The sequence below is a fragment of the Hylaeus anthracinus genome, unplaced genomic scaffold, assembly GCF_026225885.1.
Source record: "Hylaeus anthracinus isolate JK02 unplaced genomic scaffold, UHH_iyHylAnth1.0_haploid 12002, whole genome shotgun sequence".
NCBI classification, from domain to species: domain Eukaryota; kingdom Metazoa; phylum Arthropoda; class Insecta; order Hymenoptera; family Colletidae; genus Hylaeus; species Hylaeus anthracinus.
In genome coordinates, this window is record NW_026534349.1 from 13,038,722 (window position 1) to 13,061,507 (window position 22,786).

The 22,786-nt window shown below is 32.7% G+C and overlaps 1 protein-coding gene across 1 annotated transcript; it reads left to right on the plus strand.

Annotated features, from left to right (window-relative positions):
• The first annotated feature begins 9,081 nt into the window (after nucleotides 1-9,081).
• On the plus strand, nucleotides 9,082-22,645 carry LOC128891809 (G-protein coupled receptor Mth2-like). Its single transcript, XM_054151629.1, has 7 exons — nucleotides 9,082-9,441; nucleotides 11,223-12,016; nucleotides 15,607-15,851; nucleotides 16,680-16,840; nucleotides 17,673-17,903; nucleotides 18,460-18,723; nucleotides 20,447-22,645. Exons 2-7 carry the CDS (start codon nucleotides 11,864-11,866, stop codon nucleotides 20,917-20,919), a joined length of 1,527 nt encoding a protein of 508 aa, XP_054007604.1. The 5' UTR covers nucleotides 9,082-9,441; nucleotides 11,223-11,863; the 3' UTR covers nucleotides 20,920-22,645.
• The last annotated feature ends 141 nt before the right edge of the window (nucleotides 22,646-22,786 follow it).

A 22,786-nucleotide genomic window follows, 5' to 3' on the forward strand; every position in this document is an offset into this window, starting at 1 on the left:
CTTACTTCTCATCTATTAGGGCCCGCTGGCTCCCCTCTAGCTAGGGTACCTCGGGGTTGCTAAGCCCGTACTGTAGCTAGAAAGACCGCTACAGTCCCTGAGGGCCGCAATAGTTCCCAATTGTCGTTGCTATATCAAATAAATTTTATGAATATTTCGAGGATTTGATTAGAAATAATAAAAAAATTAAAAACTCTTTACACGTAATAGATATCAAGAAATGTGAACGATCAATCATTCGAACGTTTATAAACGTGTCAAACGATAGATTTGAGTTAATATAAAAGCTAATACCCTAATTAACTTTCACACGACTGTTATTATCTCTCAATATCTTGTACACGGTAAAATATCTGCTGTTTTACAATTAATTTCAAGTATGAGGGCAAATCATTACTGATTACTGAATTTTCAAACGAGCGATCAAAGATATCTTTCATTAAATCTTGTGACAAATTTTAACTCTTATCTCGCTTCTTTTAAGTACATTTTGTAAATATCATCTATATTATTTTAATCGTTAATAGAATCGAAGCATCGAACATATGATAAATAACACATTAATTTTTATAAATGGCGAATAAAATAACCTAAATTTCTCTGTTACGTTTAGTAGCTGAATAATTCAATGCAGTCATTGGGGTACTTCGATCTATTTAAGAATTACACATTGTCGAAAAAATCTACTTTACTATATGACAAATGTACATTTTCGCTCAAAATTGATTATCAAAATGTAGAATAATTTTCGATATGAATTACAAAAAAAAAGAAAAGAAAAGAAAAGAAATAATAGAAAAATAATCAAGTAGCTAAAAACAATTCGAAAGGCAAGCGTAAACCCTGTAGCTAAGCTTGAACCGATTCGTCATCTATAATTTACAACGACCAGTGCAAATAGAACGAAATACTCACTGATCTGGCATTTGACTGCTACTTCCTCGTCGCTACAGGTGGTCTGGTGGAATCTCCTTCTGGGTTTCAGACACCCACGTGCTCGTGGACGTCATTGGATTTTCTCTGGTCCGAGTCATTCCCTTTCCTTGTCAGAATTCGTGACGCCAACGCAAATTAACTCTCGTCCCGTGGGCGTGGAGAAGTTCGTTGCGTCCATTGCTAAATTTGTAGTTTCAGCGTTCAAGTACGTGAAAGTCGAAGCTCCTGAATGCTTTATGTGGAAACGCGGTCATTCGAAGCGCCATTAGATGGGCAGCCGCTAAGCACGTGAACAGTAAATTCAACGACACCAGTTCCATCCTCTTGTAACTTGTAATTCAGCATCACTTTTAATGTTTTGTCCACATTGAGTAAATTAATCCAATTTGATGCACAGAGAGAGAGAGAGAAAAACACGATAAAATTATTCATAAAAGTTATATATGGGGTATGTTCACAAGCCGGCGCATGATGCCCATGAGCTTTCAACACGAATGTTCTTTTTCTCTCGATTAAAACGCGGAGTAAGACATAATATGTTGTTTAGTATTAATTGCTTTTTATGGGAGTTTCAAAAAAATCCAAGATCACTTCTTTTTGCGAGTTTTACCTCTTTTCCATCCTTGATATGTGGAATATTAATTTCGACGACCTTTAGTAACATAGAAACGAAAAAGGAAAGCTAAAAAGTAGAAGTAACGAAATCCTAACATTCTTAAAAAATGATTACTGACAGGCTATGGCCCTGTCGGCATTGACAATTTCCACGAAATCGACCAAACACCACCTGGCCTTTCATAAAAAATGTCCGGCATTATTTACATTTCCCAGAATTAGATTTATCACCTTTACGATATTATTTTGTCCGTCTGACTTTTTCTCGTGTCGAATACACGGAAACAAGTTTTCGCAGCAAAAAAATGGCCAATGTATACAAGTATGTTTGTCCGTAACGAACTGCCATCCAATAAAATTGTACGATGCACTATTCGTAAATTTACAAATCTAAATATTTGATATGCTGTGAATGTCAGTTTCTGGAAAAACATGCCGACTCGCTATGACACTTCTTTTGCCCAAAGTTTAGCTACATCTTTTTGGTGCTGGAATATATTTATTATTGCAACACCTCCAAATAAAACCGTCTGGTTTGTACGAAACGAAAAGAAAATAAACAACTGGAGGATTATGAACAAGACCGTTTCGCGCGTCGTACATAATAACATACTGCTTTGCGTTCGGTATGATCCTCAAAACACGAGGAACATCTACAAACTACTGTTTCAGATATTAATTGACAAAGTTGAAGGATATGCACAAGGCGTACACCACATAAACAAAATATTTCAAATATCAATAAAATTAAATATAATAAATGAATAAAGAACAAAGACCAACAATCTTTGTTGTATCGAGTTAAAATATCGTAAAAGGTTATAAATTAGCAGCAAGATGCAAATATAATAATCAATTTGAATTGCAATTCTCAGAAACACGTATTAAACAATGTACGTCGACTTACTTTAAGACCGATGTAAATTTTAACGTAAGCATTTGCTGTGTAGTTAAATGCATAAGTTCAGATCTAGGAACCTACATACCTTGAATTTTGTCCACCTATTCTGAACTGCAATTTGTTCGTTTCTTCAAAATTAGCGTCTTTTTGTTCTCAAATGTCAAGTCTTTTTAAATACTACATTTGTATTTCGTTTAAAATTGTGACTTGATCTAGATACATTATCTTTTTTAATCTGAAATGCTCTTGTTATTTGTTAGTTTATCACGTTTAGTCTTACTGAAGTTATAATATTTGTCCAGACAGTGCACGCCTTATGCACACGCTTCAATATACTAATTATAAGAATTCAATCACAACCCTCAGCTTTCGAAGAAACTGTCTTATCGCCACACAGAAGTATTCAATTTTTTTCTAAACACTCACATTGACGTCAGAAATTGTTTCTACCGATGGACATCGCATATGCAGCATACATGAATTACTTCGGAATTTAATTGCATAATGCAACAATTATTGGCCACGGCAGTCGAACGATAACTTTTAAAAATCGAGAGACGCTCGACCGATCACGTTTTTACAAACAGCACATGTTTATGGTCGCATCGTTCGTTTTCCAAATACCTTTTTGTTTACCTTCTCTTTCAACTGTATCCTTCTACATAAGTGCAACGAAAATTCTTTGAAACGTATTGGCCATATGCATAGATTTTGTAAGATGGCTCTAGAAAACGATATATTGGCACTTTTCAACGAACAGTTTTTAAGATTTGATATAATTGGTCATCCTGGGTCAACCTGTACCTAAACAAATTAATAACAGACGGTGGTCCTTAACGTAACCTCGTTTTTAATTACTTTAAAAACGTAGAGATGTTTATAATTTGATAAAAGTCAGCATAAATGATTGGCGAAAAATGAAAACGGTTCCTGTAATCTCTAACTTTCCTTGTGAAATTCGGAATGGGTAACAAATGACCGTGCTTCGTAAACCTAGAGTTAATAAGGTTATTCAGGTAAAAAATCTACAAAACTTATGCACATACCTAATATTTTAGTTATTCGAAGCAACGAAGCTAGAAAAACGAATTGTATATAAGATTTTTCGGAACTAGACAACGAGGTTGAAAGCGATTTATTCGCGACAGTTTGAATATCTATGAATCGGTAACTATAGTGTTAATGATGTAAAATGAAAATATATTGAACATTTTTTTACTATGAACAATTACAGCGTGATAAGCACACAAAATACAAGAACACCTCAATTTTTTTATAAAGGAAAAGAAAATTATAACAAAAAAGTAAGATAAAGTAAAAATATAATTGACACTGAATATGTAGCGCAAAAAAAATATAAAAAAACGCGGGAATCATGTTTATTTTTTACACATATATTTCTATAAATTTTGCTCGTAATCTGGTAAAATATTAGTTTGATAAAAAATCAGTCCATATTTAACCGTTTTAACGTAAAAAAGATAAAAAGTTTCGAAAATGATTTATAACTTTGGAATAAATCGATCGATTTCGTTCTATAAAATGTAGATATAGTTATGGTACATCTATAAAAAAAAATTAAGAGCTATCGGATCTGATAAAATTATCTAAAAAAAAAATTGTTTGTATACATTTTTTTAAACATTTGTATGCTTCTAGAGTAGTTACCATATTTTTCGTGCGAAATTTTTGGGTGCTACTTTGCAACATACGTATATGACGCGATTTATTCTCGATAGTTATTCGATTGGACAGTTGCTCAAATTATTTGTATAGTTGTGTATCAGTCTATCAATTATCTGTAATGTACCCACCTATATTTCGAGATAGACACTATCTATTTAAATCAATACCTAAATCTATAAATTTCGACTTTATTTCTGTACTCGTAAATGCCTCGCGCGTAATCCGTATTTGAGCCTTGTAAACCTTGAATCATCGTTTTCCTATTCCGGGAATATTCCAGAAACTCACTTTTATCCTTCTTCTCTACTTCCCACTCCTAGTAAAAAAACCCACTGCATTTTCCTCCGCGATAAAAAAAAACAGACTATAAATTCCGAAACGTACAAACATACATATATTTTCGACTGCCAGTATTATTAAATCCAAGTTTTGAAACCTAGAAATGTAATTCGAAGTTCGTTATTCGTTGCGTTCGTTACACATGTATCTGTTAGGACCTTTTAAAAAATGTGGTTCATCTAAAAGTATCAACTAAAGCGTTAATAAAATCACGCATAATTTGTGGAATAAGACACGATCGTATATCTTTAATCCGATTAATAATTCCAGATGAAAATTTTGCATTGATTATGTGCAATATATACACACACGTAACGAGCTGGTAGAACTCGCAATGTTTTGATGATCTTACGTCAGCAGATTAATTGTTTTTGAGATATACTGTTCTTTAGTTTGCAAGCCAAACAACACATTGTGTACCTAAACGTACGGAACAATGACTGATAACTCGGGACTGTATGATTTATACACAACCAGACTGAAATAAATGAATACGTCTTGTTTTTCAATCAACCTTTCTTTTTCATGCATTCAGTAGCTTCAAAGTTTCGTTTGATTAATTTTGATGCTTTCAAGAAATTATGATTTCGTCTGTTTTATTGTTTTTTCTGACCTCAGTGATTTTCTTTGTATTCTTTTAACCACTGTGTCAATTTAAAATAGCACCTTACGTTTATTCAAATGTGAAAACGATGAATGTTTATTTTATTAATGGACATGTAACCGGTGACGAGAGATGTATGTATGTACGTGCATATCACTCACAAAATGTGTGACCGTATAAAGTATTATGTATATAAACTAAGGAACTGATGATACCAGTGCTCGTTGATTCATGAACTTGTGTTTACTAATAGAAACACCGTTTAGTAGCATGATGTTAATTTTAATGAAACTTTACGCACGGATTGTTTGTCCAGGAATATAAACATTGTTGTATAGGCTAATATTCACGTAGAAGAGATAAAAATTAATTAAAGCTGTGCATGAAATATCTAGTTGGTAAAATTTCTTAAACAATGTTAGGAGTAGAAGAAAGTTTTATGTGAAAAGTATCATTTTTATAAATCAATAACACGGTGCAACCAATCCACTTTTATAAATCTTTCTTTTACAGCATATTTCTGTTCAATAATCACATATTTCTCATTTCAGTTTCAATGCAAATTAATTACAACTGTCTTACTATTAAACTATTAAAATTTCATTCCTCGACGTTAAAGATTTTAGTATTAAATATAAGAAAGCTCATCAAAATTATTTTTTAATATTTCAATAATTAAGAATATATAAAGTGCATTTGCATACATTTTATATGGTTAATAAGGTTGTAAAGGCAGAAACTGCTAAAGTAATATTTATGAAATATTGGGGTAATATTTCTTTGTAATTAGTTCAGTTTGAAATAAACTGAGGCTTCTATTACGTGACCTGCATATATAAGTATTTCCCAAAATGGTGGGGTTTTATGTGACATTGTGTAATAATTCTGTTTGTCATAATTCATAATTCAACGTGGTTATGTAACAACCTTCTAAAACTGTACACACCTAGGCAGTTATAACGATGAACTCGAGAATAATCAGTCTCCTGCTTGTGGCGTTTTCTAAATTTATCTTTGATGAATAATGTCTTCGATGTAATGTAAACTTCGAAAATCACGGCTCGATGGCGTTCCATTCCTAATTTGGATTTTTCAAACACAAATTCCAATTAAAATTACAAAATATCAAAACACTAAATGAATTCCTAGAATGTAACAAGACTGGAAAAAAGAAATTCTTATAATTTTGGTAGATGTTGGAACTGTAGTAAATTTATACATTTAAGTTTTTGGCTGTTAGAACAATATTTTGACTAATTTTCTTTCAACGTAAGAATTTTATTCCTCCAATTACAAGGCATTCTCTGAGAGAGTTCCTAATTAATTGTTCCTAATTAATTCATTCGTGTTTAGGAAGTTATACTTATTTAATGTTTTACACATTTAGTACGAAGGACCACTAATTTCGATTTTGCTGCACTATTCATACATGTATCCATTTTAGAAGCCTTTTTGAAATCTACAGTTTGGTAACTCTCTCGGAGACTCCAAGTTGGAGTAGCTCCAGCCAATATCTTTATTAGGATTGGTTTACAATTATACTTTAGCCTGAAAATTACTCACACCAGAAGTCGTTCGGTTAAATTAATGAAGTAGGACCAATAAACAAATCTATTTAAAAAATTAAATTATTACAAGTTGGTTTTGGAATTAAATTTGCCTCTGTTTCTGATTCCTTTCGAATTAGAGTCCGGCCTTTGTTCGTCTTTCCGGTTGCACTACGGGGGGTCCTACGAGCTGCAAACAATCATATAAATCAAGGAATAAGATATGCGCGTAGTTTGGTTCGCGGATCGACAGAACAACGAGTTCGAAGAAACGCCAGGAGAAACTAACAATTCGCAGAAAGGTATTTGTATCAAAGTTCAAGATTCGAGTTTCACCGTGACGTGCAACTATATTTGCGGTTGTACCTCATGCCTACGTCATATCAACGGGCGGTGATAAAAAAATTTCTTCGATGTTACGTCACGTTTTCGATATCAGTCGAAGGTATTTTTAATGGAGACAGACAGTGTAATCCTGATCGATTCCACGAACTCGCTGAATTTTACGGTTACGTCGCGAAAGACGTTCATTGAGCGTGTGTTTTCGCATTTCGCATAATTTTATCGTACTACGAACGAGTAATTGTGCCTTATACTGCTTTCCATTCTCATTCCATTGATTTACTTCGTGCACGTTGATTATCTGCTAAAACACACACGTGTTATCGTTTAGAAAATTACATTCCTCAAATATGTTTTCCAACAAATATGTAGAGGATTAAACATGTAGAGTAAATCTTTATTATTCTCAGCAAATATTCTTAGGCCGTTTGCTTTTAGACTTCTCTTTGTTTGGTTGTAAGAGTAAATTCAGTAGTTGGCTATACAAAATTTCTTTCCTGAATATGAATTGCACTCATCCCACGATATCTACTGTCTGTAATTCATAATTAAATTATGATAACGGTATTTATTATATGTAATTGATAAATACTAGATACTTGATATCAATTACCAACTTCAGATCCTGATAGATCCGTATGAATCATACAGGAAGTTCATCGGATTTAATCGTTAACTTCTTGAGAAAATGAACCAATTTCAAGTGACGTGATCACTTTCGAGTAACTGATGTGCAACAAAGATTACATTTTTATACAAAAGGAATTATACAGTAATGTAGCCATGAATGTATAATACAGTCACGGCGTTTTTCAGAATTGTAATACTCAACTATCCAAAAGGAACATGTTAGTTCTAGTTAAGGAACATTCACTCAATAGGGAATTTATTATTAAATTTCACGTCATGCATTATTTTTGAATTTATTCAAGAGCATTTGAAGTTTTAGAACTAAAATGTTAATTTTGTACCATTATGTTGGCCAATGTAAAATCTAAAATACAAACGTGTATAAATTCTAAATATTTGGTGGCAATTTTGTTGTGAAAGACTCGTATTAACTACAAGTAATACTAGATTAAACTATTAAGATATATACATATAAATATTTGTCTGTTTACTCTCCAGAATTCGAAGTAAAAATATTTTGTTACTATAGATATTTAATTGACAGTAAAGTCCAATGTAAGCCAGTAGAATATTATAATTTAAAGTCGATTTTTCCGATTTATATTATAATATAGTGTCAGACGACAAAATTGTAGAGTCAAATTAAATATATCTGTAAGAACGCAAACAACGAATAAACATAGATATTTGTGGACAAACAATGCACTGATTAATTCCATGAAACAAAACGTACAAAATGTTGAAATTATAAACACATTTTTTTGTTATTCGGATTTAAAGTCGCACTTGGAGTCATCAGCGACCAGTTACTATTAGTTGCGTGGTTGTTCTTAAATATTTGACCAGGTGTACGCGTCTTTGAGTAGTTGCATTATCTTGTTCTACACGTCTTTTGTTTCAACGTTACACCGTAACATTCAGCTACACTTATTACTATCAATTGGTTACTCGTTGCGTTCCTTCTGTTAGTTTTATTTTATTAATCAAGTATACTATACTGGGAGTACAAAACTATTTTTTAACAAAAACATAGTTGTTTAACATAATTACGTTCAATTTAAGTTTCAGTTCCACTTATTCACATACATTTCCACTCGTTCAACATAAACATAATTCCTAACTCAAATTAAAATTTGTAATAAGCATATGTATAGTAATAATTCGATTATGAATGTTTACGCAAATGTGAATAAACGAAATTCGAGTACCGCAATAATAATAATAAAATATGTATAATTTATATATGTAATGTAGTATAACGTAAAGTAGTATAATAAAGATATATATATATATATATATAATAATTTTAATGAAGACAATATTGAAGTAGAACGTTGTACAAAATAAATCTTTTCTGAAACATAAAAATAATTTTTGTCATAAAATACCACCAAAGTAGCTGCCTTAATCACATCTGAATGCACTTATTAGAAAACAAAAGCAGAGAATTAAATATTTTATGTAATATATCCTATGTGTTACACGTATTATATCGAACTTGAACGGTTCATTCAAGAGCAATCGCGGGAAATATGATTGCGACAGCTGTCTGCTGAATCTTCTTGAGGATGTATGCATCGTACAGGTAATCGTGCAGCGATAGATAAAAGCACTCGTGCTTCAACGAGTATGGTCAGTGTGTTCTCGGACGTCGATCGGTGAACCACGTGAATTTTGTTCAGAATCGCTTCTGTCGTTACACGATTCCTTGAACATTCGATTAAGAATAACGTAATAGTTAAAAACCGTAGTGAAAAGTTTCAACCTGTTCGTCTTCGTCATCGAGTTCACTTGCATCGGATCCCTGTGAAAAGTATTCCTTATCTCTGGAATTCGTGAAGGTGATTTATTGGATTTTACCGCAGTTTAATATCGGTGATGATGAAATCGCAAGAATGTTTGATGTTACTTTTAACAGTGGTGCATATGGAACCTAAATATATAATATAATAATATAGTAGATATACTGTAGTAAAGATATGAATAAACGCGAGCGAATGAAATAAGAGTAAAGGAATGTCTTGTGTTCTACACGCTATACATGTATATTCTATTTCAGATATTTTATATATATATATATATATATATATATATACTTATCCCAAAAATCTATAGTAGATATGCTATAGTATTATAGGTTTGAAAGGTGAAAAATTATTCACGGCTGAAGGTCAGGAATGGGCAAAATTTGCATCGAATATTACGTGACTGACAGTTTCAATATCAGAGGCAGTGTCTCTGATCTAACATATACATTTGATCTGTTTTGACAAATATAATTTTTTACTGCTCTGAGAGATTCAATAAATATAACAGCGACCAATAATTTTATCGATGATACCGTGTAAAACAAAGTAGAATGAATTGTTTATCGTTATAAACTTCATTTATGAATCAACGCAATTGTTCGTATTTCATTCTTTACATGAAACTTTCATGTGAATATTGCCATTGCATTCATCTACGCTGAAGGCCGTACCGCTTTTAAACGGTTTCAATGGACTCCGTGCATTCTTTATTTTGTGAACGAATGTGCCATGAATAATATTCGATTCAGGACGATCGAAGATCCGGTACAAAAGTTTATGGGTTTCGTCGAAATAGCGGTAATTTGTAGGTCAACGGCAACATTCATTCATCAGACGACTTACTTTCGTTCTGAGACGATGTGAATATTCCTCGATATTTTTTATGTCAAATCTTGCGTTTTAATTGTCCGTATTTAAATCATTCGATCTTCTACTTGTGTAGCTACTTGTAATAGCTATAAACGTCGAATTGAGAGTCTTTACATTTTAGACCTTCGAAAAATGGATCATCTGTGAACATTTTTTCGACGAAAAGTACAAGCTTGATCATCCTCAAACTTGGCATCAATCTTTATCCGTTATTTAAAACGTCCTTACCTTTTTATAGTTAAACAATCAACGTGTAGTGTCGCCTCTATAACTTCACGCGCAACCATTGCATTGTAGGATAAAGTGAGGAATAGCTGCGCGAAAAAAAATTCAAAGGAAAATTTTGTTTGTTAATATTTAAAGGTATCCCAAGAAGATTGAAAATAAAATTTGCTTATAAAAGTCGAGATTTTTCTTTAAGCTGAACAAACGGAAGTCTTTGAATTATAAAGTAACATGTATCATATTACATTATAAATAACCCCTGAAATGTCTATTTAGAATCTACATAGAAGATTTTCTGAAACTTCAGAATACAAATAAAATATTATCTCGATCTGTCAATCGAACAAAAATAACGTGTAAAATGAAACAAAGGATTGATTAGACATTATTGAAACATTATTATTGTACACCCGACAACGTTAATTAAATTGTCTTGTTCCATGTACCTAGAGTCAAAAAATGCACGTAGATAGAAATTTTAAGCACCCCCTAAAAAGCAAGAAAATAAAAATTGACGAATGCAGCTGTAAAAAAAGAAAGTTCTATTTTTGAGGTATCTAAAGTGAAAAGACTACTTCAATAAGTCCATGGATCTATTGATTTATGAATAGTAGCTTTTGAGAAATTAACGGATGCAAAATCCGGAAACATAGGAACACTGATTTGAAGGCTATAAAATGCCAATGGATTAATCAGATAACTTATCGTATATGTTGCAGGTTTCATTTAAAAGGCATTCGCGCCGTATGCAACTACTCCTCGAAGAGGTTGAAACGTCTTATCGTCACCGACATCCATGACTTGACTAGATTTCTATTATCTCACGCATCGATAGCGAGTAAATAATCAACGAAGCAGTTATAAACTGATAGAGCTTGGGTGTTTCAAGGAAATATCTCTATAAATACGTCGAATCTCCGGCAAGCAACGCAGGAGAAACTTCTTCATCGGATTGCCACGAATCTTTGTGAAGTTCAGGAAACGGAATCGACCTTGGCTGTACAACCAGAATCAAGGAAACCTAAATTCGCGAGAATTATTCCCAAAATCATACCCTTGGCGCGAAAACTATAATCTCTGGTAAAATCGAAGAAGAATACGTAAAAAACAGACGCTTAATTCGCAAAGAGGTTGTGGATGATAGAAGATGTTGCTGATGATTCGAGTGGTTCAGACTTTCCATTTCGATTTCTCTGCGGTTATTGACACGTGATACTTGAGAATCTTCGCGGACAAAGCTACACTAATACGACGCAAGTTGAACTCTTGAGAAGTTTGTTAACAAGATAATACGGATAAAGGGACACAGGAAGCTGAGGAATCCGCTTTGCGAACGTTTCAGGAACGTTATAACAATTTTATGACAGTTTTCGCAGATCCTATAAAAAGATTTCGGGGAAACATGTCTGGAAACACGCAGAAACTTTTCATATTGCTGCTCCATATTCTTTGCAACCTGGGCATTTGCATCGCCCATGAGAACAATGAAACAACTATACACTTCTTCCCTTTGGTATGTATAAGTATAACGTAGTAATGAGATCGGTAAACGAAAAAATAAAATATAGATTTAAACATAGCGACATTATTGCCAAGTGACAAGTAAATATCCGATATAAGTCTTTATATATGTTACATAGTTTACATGCTTTTCATAAAAATATGTTAATTTATATAGAAATGATAAGTAATCATCTATGGTACATGTACTATTACAAATGTTACAATATAATTTATACACCCTGAATATAAGTGGTGGAAAGAAAACGAGAAAACGCTTCCTTTTGTATTAAAATCATCAAAGTGCTCGAGATAGACCAGTCACTTTTTCACTCGCTGAAACTCAAAAATTTTAAATAAAATAATGAAAACAAATTAGTTTTTCTTCTTGACAACACAAATGTTTTCTATGCAACATTATAACTAGAATGTCACTAATACACGATTAAATAATAGCAAGATTTCAAAAAGAATTATTAATTAAAGTTAAATTAAGGGTGTTCATACGTGCAGTTGATTAGTCTACAAAATATTCAAATATTCGAGTAATTGAATTATATTTAAATGAAATCATTCAGCAGATGGAACATTTGAATACAGATAAAACTCAACAAGCAATCTCAGCTCTGACAGAAGTCCAACCATAATGATAAATAACAATTTCTAAAATTACGTCCAGAAATTCCGAACGTCCATTTCACTCTTATCACGACGATTTTCTAAATTCTATTGCACATTTTCTCACAGCGTGTGCGTTATAACGTATTTCATTACATCTCTGAGAAGAAACCTAATTAACATATTCATCGGTTTTGAAATTTCAATCTAAGGGAAAAACACACAATTGCGTATTCGTTGTTACAAAGTGCGATAAATATAGGCTCGTGTATGTTTCCAAGATTATTTTTAGAGATCTCGCTATCCATTTACCTCTATCTTTGATACCATTCGAATTTCCGATTTACGTCTGGTTCTAAAAATGAACTCCGTCGATTATCGACTCACCCAGTCAGAGACTGTTAACGATTATGCAACTATCGTCAAACGAGGCAAAGAGGAAAAACCTCGACTTTCATTACTATGTATGATTTAATTAGCACTGCTCGATGCAAATACTAAGCTTGATATTAATGTGTCTACTCGTTAAGTATCGACTTCAGTTCTGATGCTATGCGATTTCGTAAGCTAATGGTTCTTGGAGTTGGAAAACTTTCGATTAATTATCTTTCGCGTAACTTTCTCTAGTTGAGGTAAATTAAATCAGATTAAATTTTCAAGTAAATTACTCTTCTCTTTGGTAAAATATCTATTAGGTATTAACAAAATTTACGATGAAAGGATTAACAAATTTACAATTTTCATTTTCTCTAGTACAATTGCATCAAATTGATTCGTAATACACGTTACATATCATAAGAAAGATTGTAACCACCTATCGTTAGTATTTTCGGTTATGCGAGCCGGAGAGGAAGTGACCGAAAGAGCCTCGCGTCCCTTTTGGGCACGTGGCTTGTAATCACCTAACTTACAACGAACTAGTTAATTATACACGATCGAGTGAGAAGCAAAATATGGAGGGATGAAAAAAGGATACATATCAGTTTTTCATAATTCTCATACTTGGCCAAATAGGCCAAGTTAAAACCTGATATATTTGGCTCAATATGATAGTTAAAGCGAATATCGCTTAATTTCCAGTCCCTTTAGTCGCTATATGTTTGGTTTTAACATTCATACTTTTATTGGAATATTTTGGCAGCCATATGGTTACTTGTCATAATATCTGACATCTGATGTAACAATAATACAAACTATCGAAAATCAGGTTATTCCATAATTATAATTATAATATTGTGATGTGATATTTCACATCAAGTTGACGTAAAATCCGTCATTGAACTTAAAAAGTGAACTTGATTTTACTTTGGAATCACGCTTTTTTATTCATTTCTGTTATACCTGGTACGTGGATTGAGGAATCTAGAACTTCTAGATTAGACTAGACTAGAAGAGCGTGTCAAAGAATAAAGAAGCCACTTGATGTGAATGAAACTCAGCTATCAGTTCTTTTATCAATGGATGGTGAAGCTGAAACCCTAGTAAGCTCCTTCTTATAGCCATCACTGCTATCGATGCATTATCTGTATGATTTTAGAGTCTGAAGTGTTAGAAAATGTTGCACTGAAATTTGATAACCAATTGAAAATGGTGACATCAATGTTACATTTTAAGAATGTTTTGAAACAGAAATGCAATATGTTCAGAACTAAAGAGACGTACTTATTTGTTTTTATTTTTATGCAACTCTATTGTTAAGTTGAACATGCTCGGGAGCACCTAGACAATATGTAATCAATGAAATTATGGTGGAGCCATGATCTATATTTCACACCTGTCACCAGAGATCCAACGACGTCATTTTGACATTCGAATGACGTCGAAAAATTGGTCAATATGAAAGTACTAATTGGCATCAAAGACTACGTCTCATTTGACTTCAAGTTGACGTCACTCTGACGTCAAAAAAAAAAAAAAATGACTACAGTCTAGCAGACCAAAATGTATTACGAAGTATTATAATGAGCAAAACTATGTTTATTTTGTTTACAATGTCCAAATTGGTGCAGATAATACTCCTACCTATAACATTACCTTTTAGAAGACAATGGAAATATTAACGGAAAATACTTTACTTTTATAGTATTCGAAAATAATCTCATATTAAGTATTAAGATGTCGTAGGAGCATTAAGCTTGTACTAATAACTGGAAATTTATGTCTTATTTGAAACATTACGATCTCTCTTGCTGAGTTAAGTTTATTATAATACTAGCGAGTTGTTATGATATCGATGTCACGAATTCTCAATCGTTGCTCTTCCATGCATCCTGTAACAATAACTCACAAATTGCAAGTTTCAAGGTGTATAATTGTTCCAGCAAATGAGCGAGATGCCAAGATAACCCAGCAGAATATTTCAAGGAAACTGAACTCATGAATATTTGAACATTCCAATGTACACTTTGTACTTCTTCTGTGTTTACATTTTCTGGTTACAGATTTTGACCAAGAATTTTTATAAATTCCTATAGAAATATAGAAGGAATAGATATAGAATATAGAAGGAATAGATGTACATATTAATTCGAATAACAGATAAACTCCGTGCAATCACGTATAGATCTTCGGATAAGGCTACTCTTAAAATGACTTCCGTTAGAGCTGAATTTTAAATTTTTTGATTTCATTTCTGATTCGATTAATTCAATTACCATGAAACAGTTTCCCATAGAGTTGAGCAACTAATTACATTGTGATTAGGTTTAAAATTGGTTAATGTAAATAATGATAATGTAGATAATGATTATCGAGTAATCGATTAATCCAGCTCTTTTCGCTTTCACGCGATATAATTTACTATTATAAATTGTGAAAATGACTTAATATCAAAACTCGAAACGTGTCAAATAGTTTCGAGACTGCCAAATATTGCCCTTTGGAACTCGATCGTTTCAAATTTCTTGTTATCTATGTCTATTGTGTTATACTGAATATTATACGACTAAGATTTGTATGAAAGCATTGTGTACCATAATTTTGCAGGAGAACATGACGATGATACCAGATGAATACAAGAATTTATCAAGGGTTGGAAAGTGTTGCCCGCCGGGCGAAGTTTTTATTAAAAATGGAGAAGATAAAGAAGGGTACTGCTCCGTTCCTCGATTACAGCTCAACCAAAGCTTTTCGCCTTCCTTCAGTGATTTCAACAGAACTGGCTATTGGATTCCTGCTCAGAAGCATAGCGAGTTCGTTGTAATCTTTGGAGAACCTTGTAAACATAAAAGGTGACAATTTCAAAATTTAATTTCTCTCGTTTCGATAAAATATCCTTATCTCGCCGATTTAATACAAATTACCCTCTTGAGATTCGAGTCGATGATCTCCTTCTCGAGGTCGATCCAAGTAGTTATCATTTTTTTTTGTTCTATTCCCATGTTTAAACATTTGGAATGTTCTATAAAAGCACAGGAGAATTTCAAAAATAGAGACTGTACAGTAATAAAATATCGTTCCATTCCTGACTTATTGGATTGATCCTTCAGAGCAATTGAAAATTATGCTAAATTATTTGATATTTTTAAATTAAATTTGGAGATGAATCGTCACCGAACTCTCCCTTTTTTAACGGCATGATTGTAGACTTATTAATCACTCCAATCGCTACAATCTTTGGCATTCCAAGATAAAGTCTTCCTCGATTCACTTGTTTTGGATGGATTGGATCGTACTTCTGATATCACAATAAATAACATATTTTTGGTTGCGCCCTTGTGATGCTATTTCGATTGTTTGTTTAAAGCTATACTGTTTGCTGTAGTGGACTATCACTATTATGTAGTTTGGTTTTAAGAATAGACCGTCAGTGTATACGTGCGCCTGGTTAGGGTAATGGTTCTTAATATTTTTAAGCGCAAGGCGCGGTTAGGATAGGATTTTCAATCTTTTCGACTCGAAGCCCAATTCTACATCGTTAATAATTATAGTAACAATTCAAGAGAACGTATCAAAAATTGATCGAGCTACCTTATTACGTAGCATCTTCACGTGAAATATTCTATATAAAAAGAAAAAGAAACGATTTTATATTGATTATGATTGAACGGTTATCACAGGTACATCCTAAATCCGTGGAATCAAAACGATATCCATCATTTATTAATAAATGGATCTGTGTTTATACCGGATGAAGAGCCGTTAATGTTGATGCCCGGAGTTAATTACTGCATGGAAATTGTTGAATCATTTGGACTCATGACTTTCGTATGCTACGAAGGTAAGCATAAAAATCTGCCATTGTGACATTGACTGCTATGTTGGTCATTCGCCACCACTATGAACTTATTCTTGAAATGTTTACTACTAAAGTTTTTCACTTGGTAACTTCTAAATCTAGTTACCAATGCTAGAAATGTTATTAAATAACAATGAGTCAATTAACTATCGAATCCCTCTAGTTTTCATGGTATAGTTTGGATGGATGTCAAGGACGTTCCTAGCCATGGTAAACTTGCGCGGTATTCAACGCGATAACTAAACTGCGGATGTTGATGCGAAATTCATATTTTCAGAAATATCGAAAAAGAATTGTATTTTAAATGAAAGTTTGTCTCATCTTCCAAACGGCATAAAATCTATATAATTGTCGGTATTTTATATATTTTTACATTTGCACGCATTTTTATAGATTCACAGATGTTTTCATTCGCCATAAAGGCACAAACATCCGCGATGTCTAGTAATAACTTCGTTAGGTCAGAGTTGGTTAATCTTTTCCACTTGCTACTTTTTTACAAGATGAAATTGTCAACGACCCTCTTCTATGAAATATAGTTACTACGAATTCAACCATAGCGTACAATCGCAATAAGAGGATTGGCAATTTAAAGAAACACTTAAAACGTAATGCTTGAGATAAGCACATTTTTCGTGTAAAAGCAAGGATAAGATCATTTGTACTTTTTATGTTCAACGTTTTAAACAGAGCTAGCAATTCAAAGACCACCGATTTAACTCATAGATAATTGTCTCAAAAATCGAAAGTGCAATGAAATTAATTTGTCCTGCATCGTCGATTTTTGCATTAACATCGATACTAACTGTTTCAGACCTTACAACCATCGCATCGCCGCAATACAGTATTTACTCCGTGGGTCTTTTAATATCCGTGCCATTCTTAGTCCTCACTGTCGTGGTCTACTCCATCACTCCAAAGTTAAGAAACATCTACGGAAGACTATTGTGCCGTTACTGCGGATGCCTAGCAGTAGCGTTTACTACATTAGCGATAACACAACTAAGGGGTTCGCATATGTCGCAGATGGCGTGTACCAGTTTAGGTAAGATCGCATTCATGAAATGCATCTCTTACGTTACTAGCGATTTTTCATTAAAAAAAAAAAAAAAAAAAAAAAAAAATTGTGAACGAATCTCATATGTTTTCGCGTAACGTGCTCTTGTAATATTTTCAAGAAATTATTAAAATTGACTTCAAAAAAAGTTAGAGAGTGCTTCGTGTAGGATAAAAAAATATTTTTTGTACGATGTGTAAACGCTTCGTTCTTCTTGGCTACGATAGAAACAATCTTACATGTATGTGAAAAATACTGGGTAAATAATATTGTAAAAGAATATAACTTAACATTGTTATTAAGAGATGAAGAAGGCTAGAAGAAGTAAACGATTGCATGTATTACGTTTTGTATCTTCTACGAAGCAACATTTTCTAACTTTAATGTTGTGACAACAATTTCGCAGAACAGAGAACCTTTTCTTCTTACTGTGTTTAGCACACTTTATGGTATATTATAAAGTGGCACGATGCAACGAGTGATTCCTTTCGAAGATAGGCCAGTGGTCATGTGGGACCGATTAAAAAGCAATTTGCTTTTTCAGGGTTCGTCATCCAGTTCTCCTTCGTTGCCTGTTTCTTCTGGCTAAATGCGATGTGCATCGAAATGTGGTCACTGGTGCGTAGTCACGTGGATCGTGAAACCTACAAGAGAATGCAGCCCAGAACCATATTCCTTTATTACTCTTTATGGTGTTGGTGTCCCTCGGTGATATTTACCTTCGTTTTGATAATTGCGGACCTTACCCCGGCAATACCTGACACGTATACGAGACCTAACATCGTCAAAAACAGTTGCTGGTTAAAATGTAAGTAAAATTGAATTTTCTTTTCTTAATCTTTCACCGATAAAATTATACAGGAAGTCCCATAATTATTCCTGCCCCCTTCGTCTATTGAAGAAATTTGTATAAATTAAACGATAAGATTGATATTTTCAAATAAATTTGTCATTATAAATATACGTATAAAGTTTACATCTGCATATATTTATAACGAAACATTTATTTGAAAACATCAATCTTACCATTTAATTTAGACTTTTTTCAATAGACATACAGAGTACGAATACTTATGAGACTAAGACTACGTATGTTAGAATAAATTCGTGATTTATTTGATAGTGGCAGAAAATGACAGAAAATTGTTTGCAACTTTATGAAGAATGTTCTGCTTCTACTATTAAATACATCTCTAATTTATTCAGATTAACATATAATACAGAACTATGATATGGTTTATGGCTTGTTACGTCAACACAAACAATATGATGGCTATCAATCGATGTGACTAACAATCTCAAACGAGAAATTATTAGCGCAACATTTCGGAGAACGTTACTTGGATACAGGAAGATGGCTTCCTAAAACACATTTAGTGACATCATGTTTCACTCGTGTTAAAACTCATTAGCTCTGCTCTCTTATTAGGTACAAATCTATGCAATTTCAAATGATCATGTATTATTCATTTATTTCCAACGAACTTATTGGCAATTCAATACTCGTATTTATTTGATAATATTATTTTATGTTTTGAACGACAGAGCGACAATAATTATTTAGTTTTATTGAGTAAACGAGGAAGGTTGAAGAAATTTATTTAATTTTAATTTTACAGTGTAATTTCACATTTTGTTTATTTATTCACGGCAAGTTTTAATCCATCGAATAATTTTACACTTGTTTTTCCAAGTCGCAAACATGATTGGCATTTGCGTACGCTATTCTTCGCCAACTAATGTTTGCTCTGCTCTTGTGTTTTCTTTATACGATTCAAACTGCTAGGTGTCGCCGTTAGTAAAAGTAAACATTAGTTGACGAAGAGCATAGTACGCGGAAGATGCCATTTGTTTGCGATTCATAGAAACAATTATAAAATGATTGCTCTACGAATAATTAAAGCTTAAAGAGACATTCAAATATGTTCACATTTTTTAATTTCTATTATTCTGTACAACAACACCAACTTCGAGATTACTGATTCTATCTTTCCTCACATATTCAACAAAACTAAATAATTCACGCATTCTGGGACTTTCATAGATTTTTATGTAATAAGACAGCAAAACTGAGGAATCTTAATGCGGATGAAGAATGTTGCCATCATACCTTGCAAATTTTTTGTTTCCAAGATTTAAATATATATACTTTAATCTAAAACAAAGCGTAAGTTTACAAAGAATTATTTAAAATACAACAAATCTCCGAAAGTATCTTTTTTCTTGGCTGTGTAAATACAACAAACAAATGATTCTGCTAGAAGACGCGAATTTTGATTTTTATCTATGAACATTCCTGAAGATCTGCCGGACTTTGGCCAATTTTAAATACTTCTTCTTAACAAACAGAAAATTATATATTAAATTCAATACTTGTACTGTATTACGCTTTGTTTGGAATTAAAATATGTATTTAAATCTTGAGAAAAGATTCTTCGATTTTTGCTACAATTGCATACCACCCCGTCCTCCCTTTAACCCTTCACGTTGACCAATAATCATCATCGTTAATTCTTTCGATCATCTTACAGCCGACGACGAAGTATTGACAGTCTTCTACCTGTTGACCGGACTGCTTCTTTTCGGGAATATAATTCTCTTCGTTAAAATGTTCATCAAACTGAAGAAACACCAGCAGAAGGTTGATGCAAGTATCCTGTCGAGAAATGATGAGTCCGATCATCAAGATATGAAATATTTGAGACGCCTGTCGATAATGGCGTGCATTAGCGCGTTCATCTGCTTCTTGATGACCTTCAATTGGATGTCGGAGCTGATATACTGGCTTGTGATCAGACATTCGTTCGCCTGGACGAGTTTCGACATCGTGAACGCTTTTCAAGGCGTCCTTATCTTCGGCTTGTTTGTGCTACGAACACCTCAGAGGCACTACGCTTGGTACAGGATACAACAGATACGCGGCATCGATGCTGCGAAACCAAAAACGGAAGACATGGTGACGTATTTGTTTCCAAAAGAATTGAAATCAATTTCAACGGTTTAAGTGCGCACGATGAAGAGACGTTGCTATTACCTCAAGTTGCTTCAAAGTTCCTACGAAGAGACATACAATTCCAGTGTGACTTCGCCATTAAAGCATCGTGACGAGTTATGAAAACTCGACAATTTCGATGAATCTGCTTTAATCCGCAAAGATGGTACAAAATTATTGCTCTGCAATATTGCAGGTATATTCACAATATTGCAGCAGCATGTTTGCGCAACATTATTCTGAAAATATTTTAAAAATATTCTGACAATATTACAAGACCTTCAAGTATATAAGTTTCATATATATATATAAACTGCTGCAATATACATATACATAACAACTTAATTTTGAAAAGTTATTCTCAGTAATTGATCAATGAAGAATAATACTGTGATATTCTGCTTGCATGTTTCGCAATGACGTACTTTTTATCTGGATTTTTTTCACATTCTATAATTCAAAGAATATTAGCGAATGTAATTTGTTAGGAATATAACATTTTTATTTATTCAATTTTTTTAATGAAAAATTTTTTTAATGAAAAAAAATTGTTAGTGTTTGGATAGAAATAGAAATATATACCTGTAATATTTTGAAAGTCTTCGGTCATCGTAGAACGGTAGTTAACATTTCATAAATATTTATATTCCATTGTACAAAATGCGCAATGTTGACTGTTATTATTTAAAAAAAAAAAAGCGAAATCGTATCATAGGAATTCTAATTTCCGATTGGGGATTATTTGAAATAATTTATTAAAGAAAATTGTTACTGTTCAATGCAAATAATTCGAACAATTTTCTTAGCATACTATTCGAGCGAACGAAACCTAAGTTTCTAATGTATACGAATATATTTAAAATCTTACATCGTGTTCGATGTGTAGATTTCACGCGAACGATACAAGAGGTTTGCAATCGCTGACATTTTATTTATTTTGGCTGTGATAATGTCACACGCCATGCCAAACGTGTATTGTAATTATACTCGCAGTGAGACACAATTTAGATCTCATAGACTGAAACAAATATTGAAAACATTATTTTTCAATAAAAGCCCAAATTCGATTATGTAAATCAACTTAGGGTACTGGTCTACCAGACTCGAAACTGCGTTTAAAATTAATCTATGCTGTTTTACAAAGTCATTAGTGTTTTCGGACAAAAAGAACATAATTCTTGGAAATGCTTGTTACATAAAAATGTCTGCAACTCGTTTTACAATTGGATGTGCAAGTCGTGATGTCTGTATACCTATTGCGTAATAGTGAGAAACAGGATAGGATGTGTTGTGACCTTACATCGAACATTTACGTTCTACGAATCCTGCAAGTAATATTAAAGCATTTTTCACGACTTCTATGTACAAAATTATCTTCTCGAGTACATGAGATATCATTAGTTCAAAAATCACGTAGTATTACTTCCTTCATTTTTCATCCATAATTTACATAAAGTCGCATGTACAAGTCATGTATATATAATAACTTACCGAAAGTCGTACTTCCAATAAAATACATAACATAGCATACTACAATATTTTGGCTAAAAACCAGAATGTTATCTTGTATATAAACATTTTCGTATTTTACTCAATAAAATGTTCGAATAACTTTATATTAGTTTTAAAGCCATATTGTTTGTACGCTAATATTGTATAGCGGCCATATGTTATAGTAATTTTGTATTATTTATTTATATTATTTATAAATTATTACTCACAATTACAGACAAGATATGGTGTCCTGTAGTATCACAAGAAGAGTGTACGTTTTATTTATTGTAAAGCTCCTAAGTTATTTGTATAAAACTAACTTATCGAATAAACGTTTTCTTGTAAATATTTTTCTTTTTCGACGCAGGATTAAATAATTCATCTA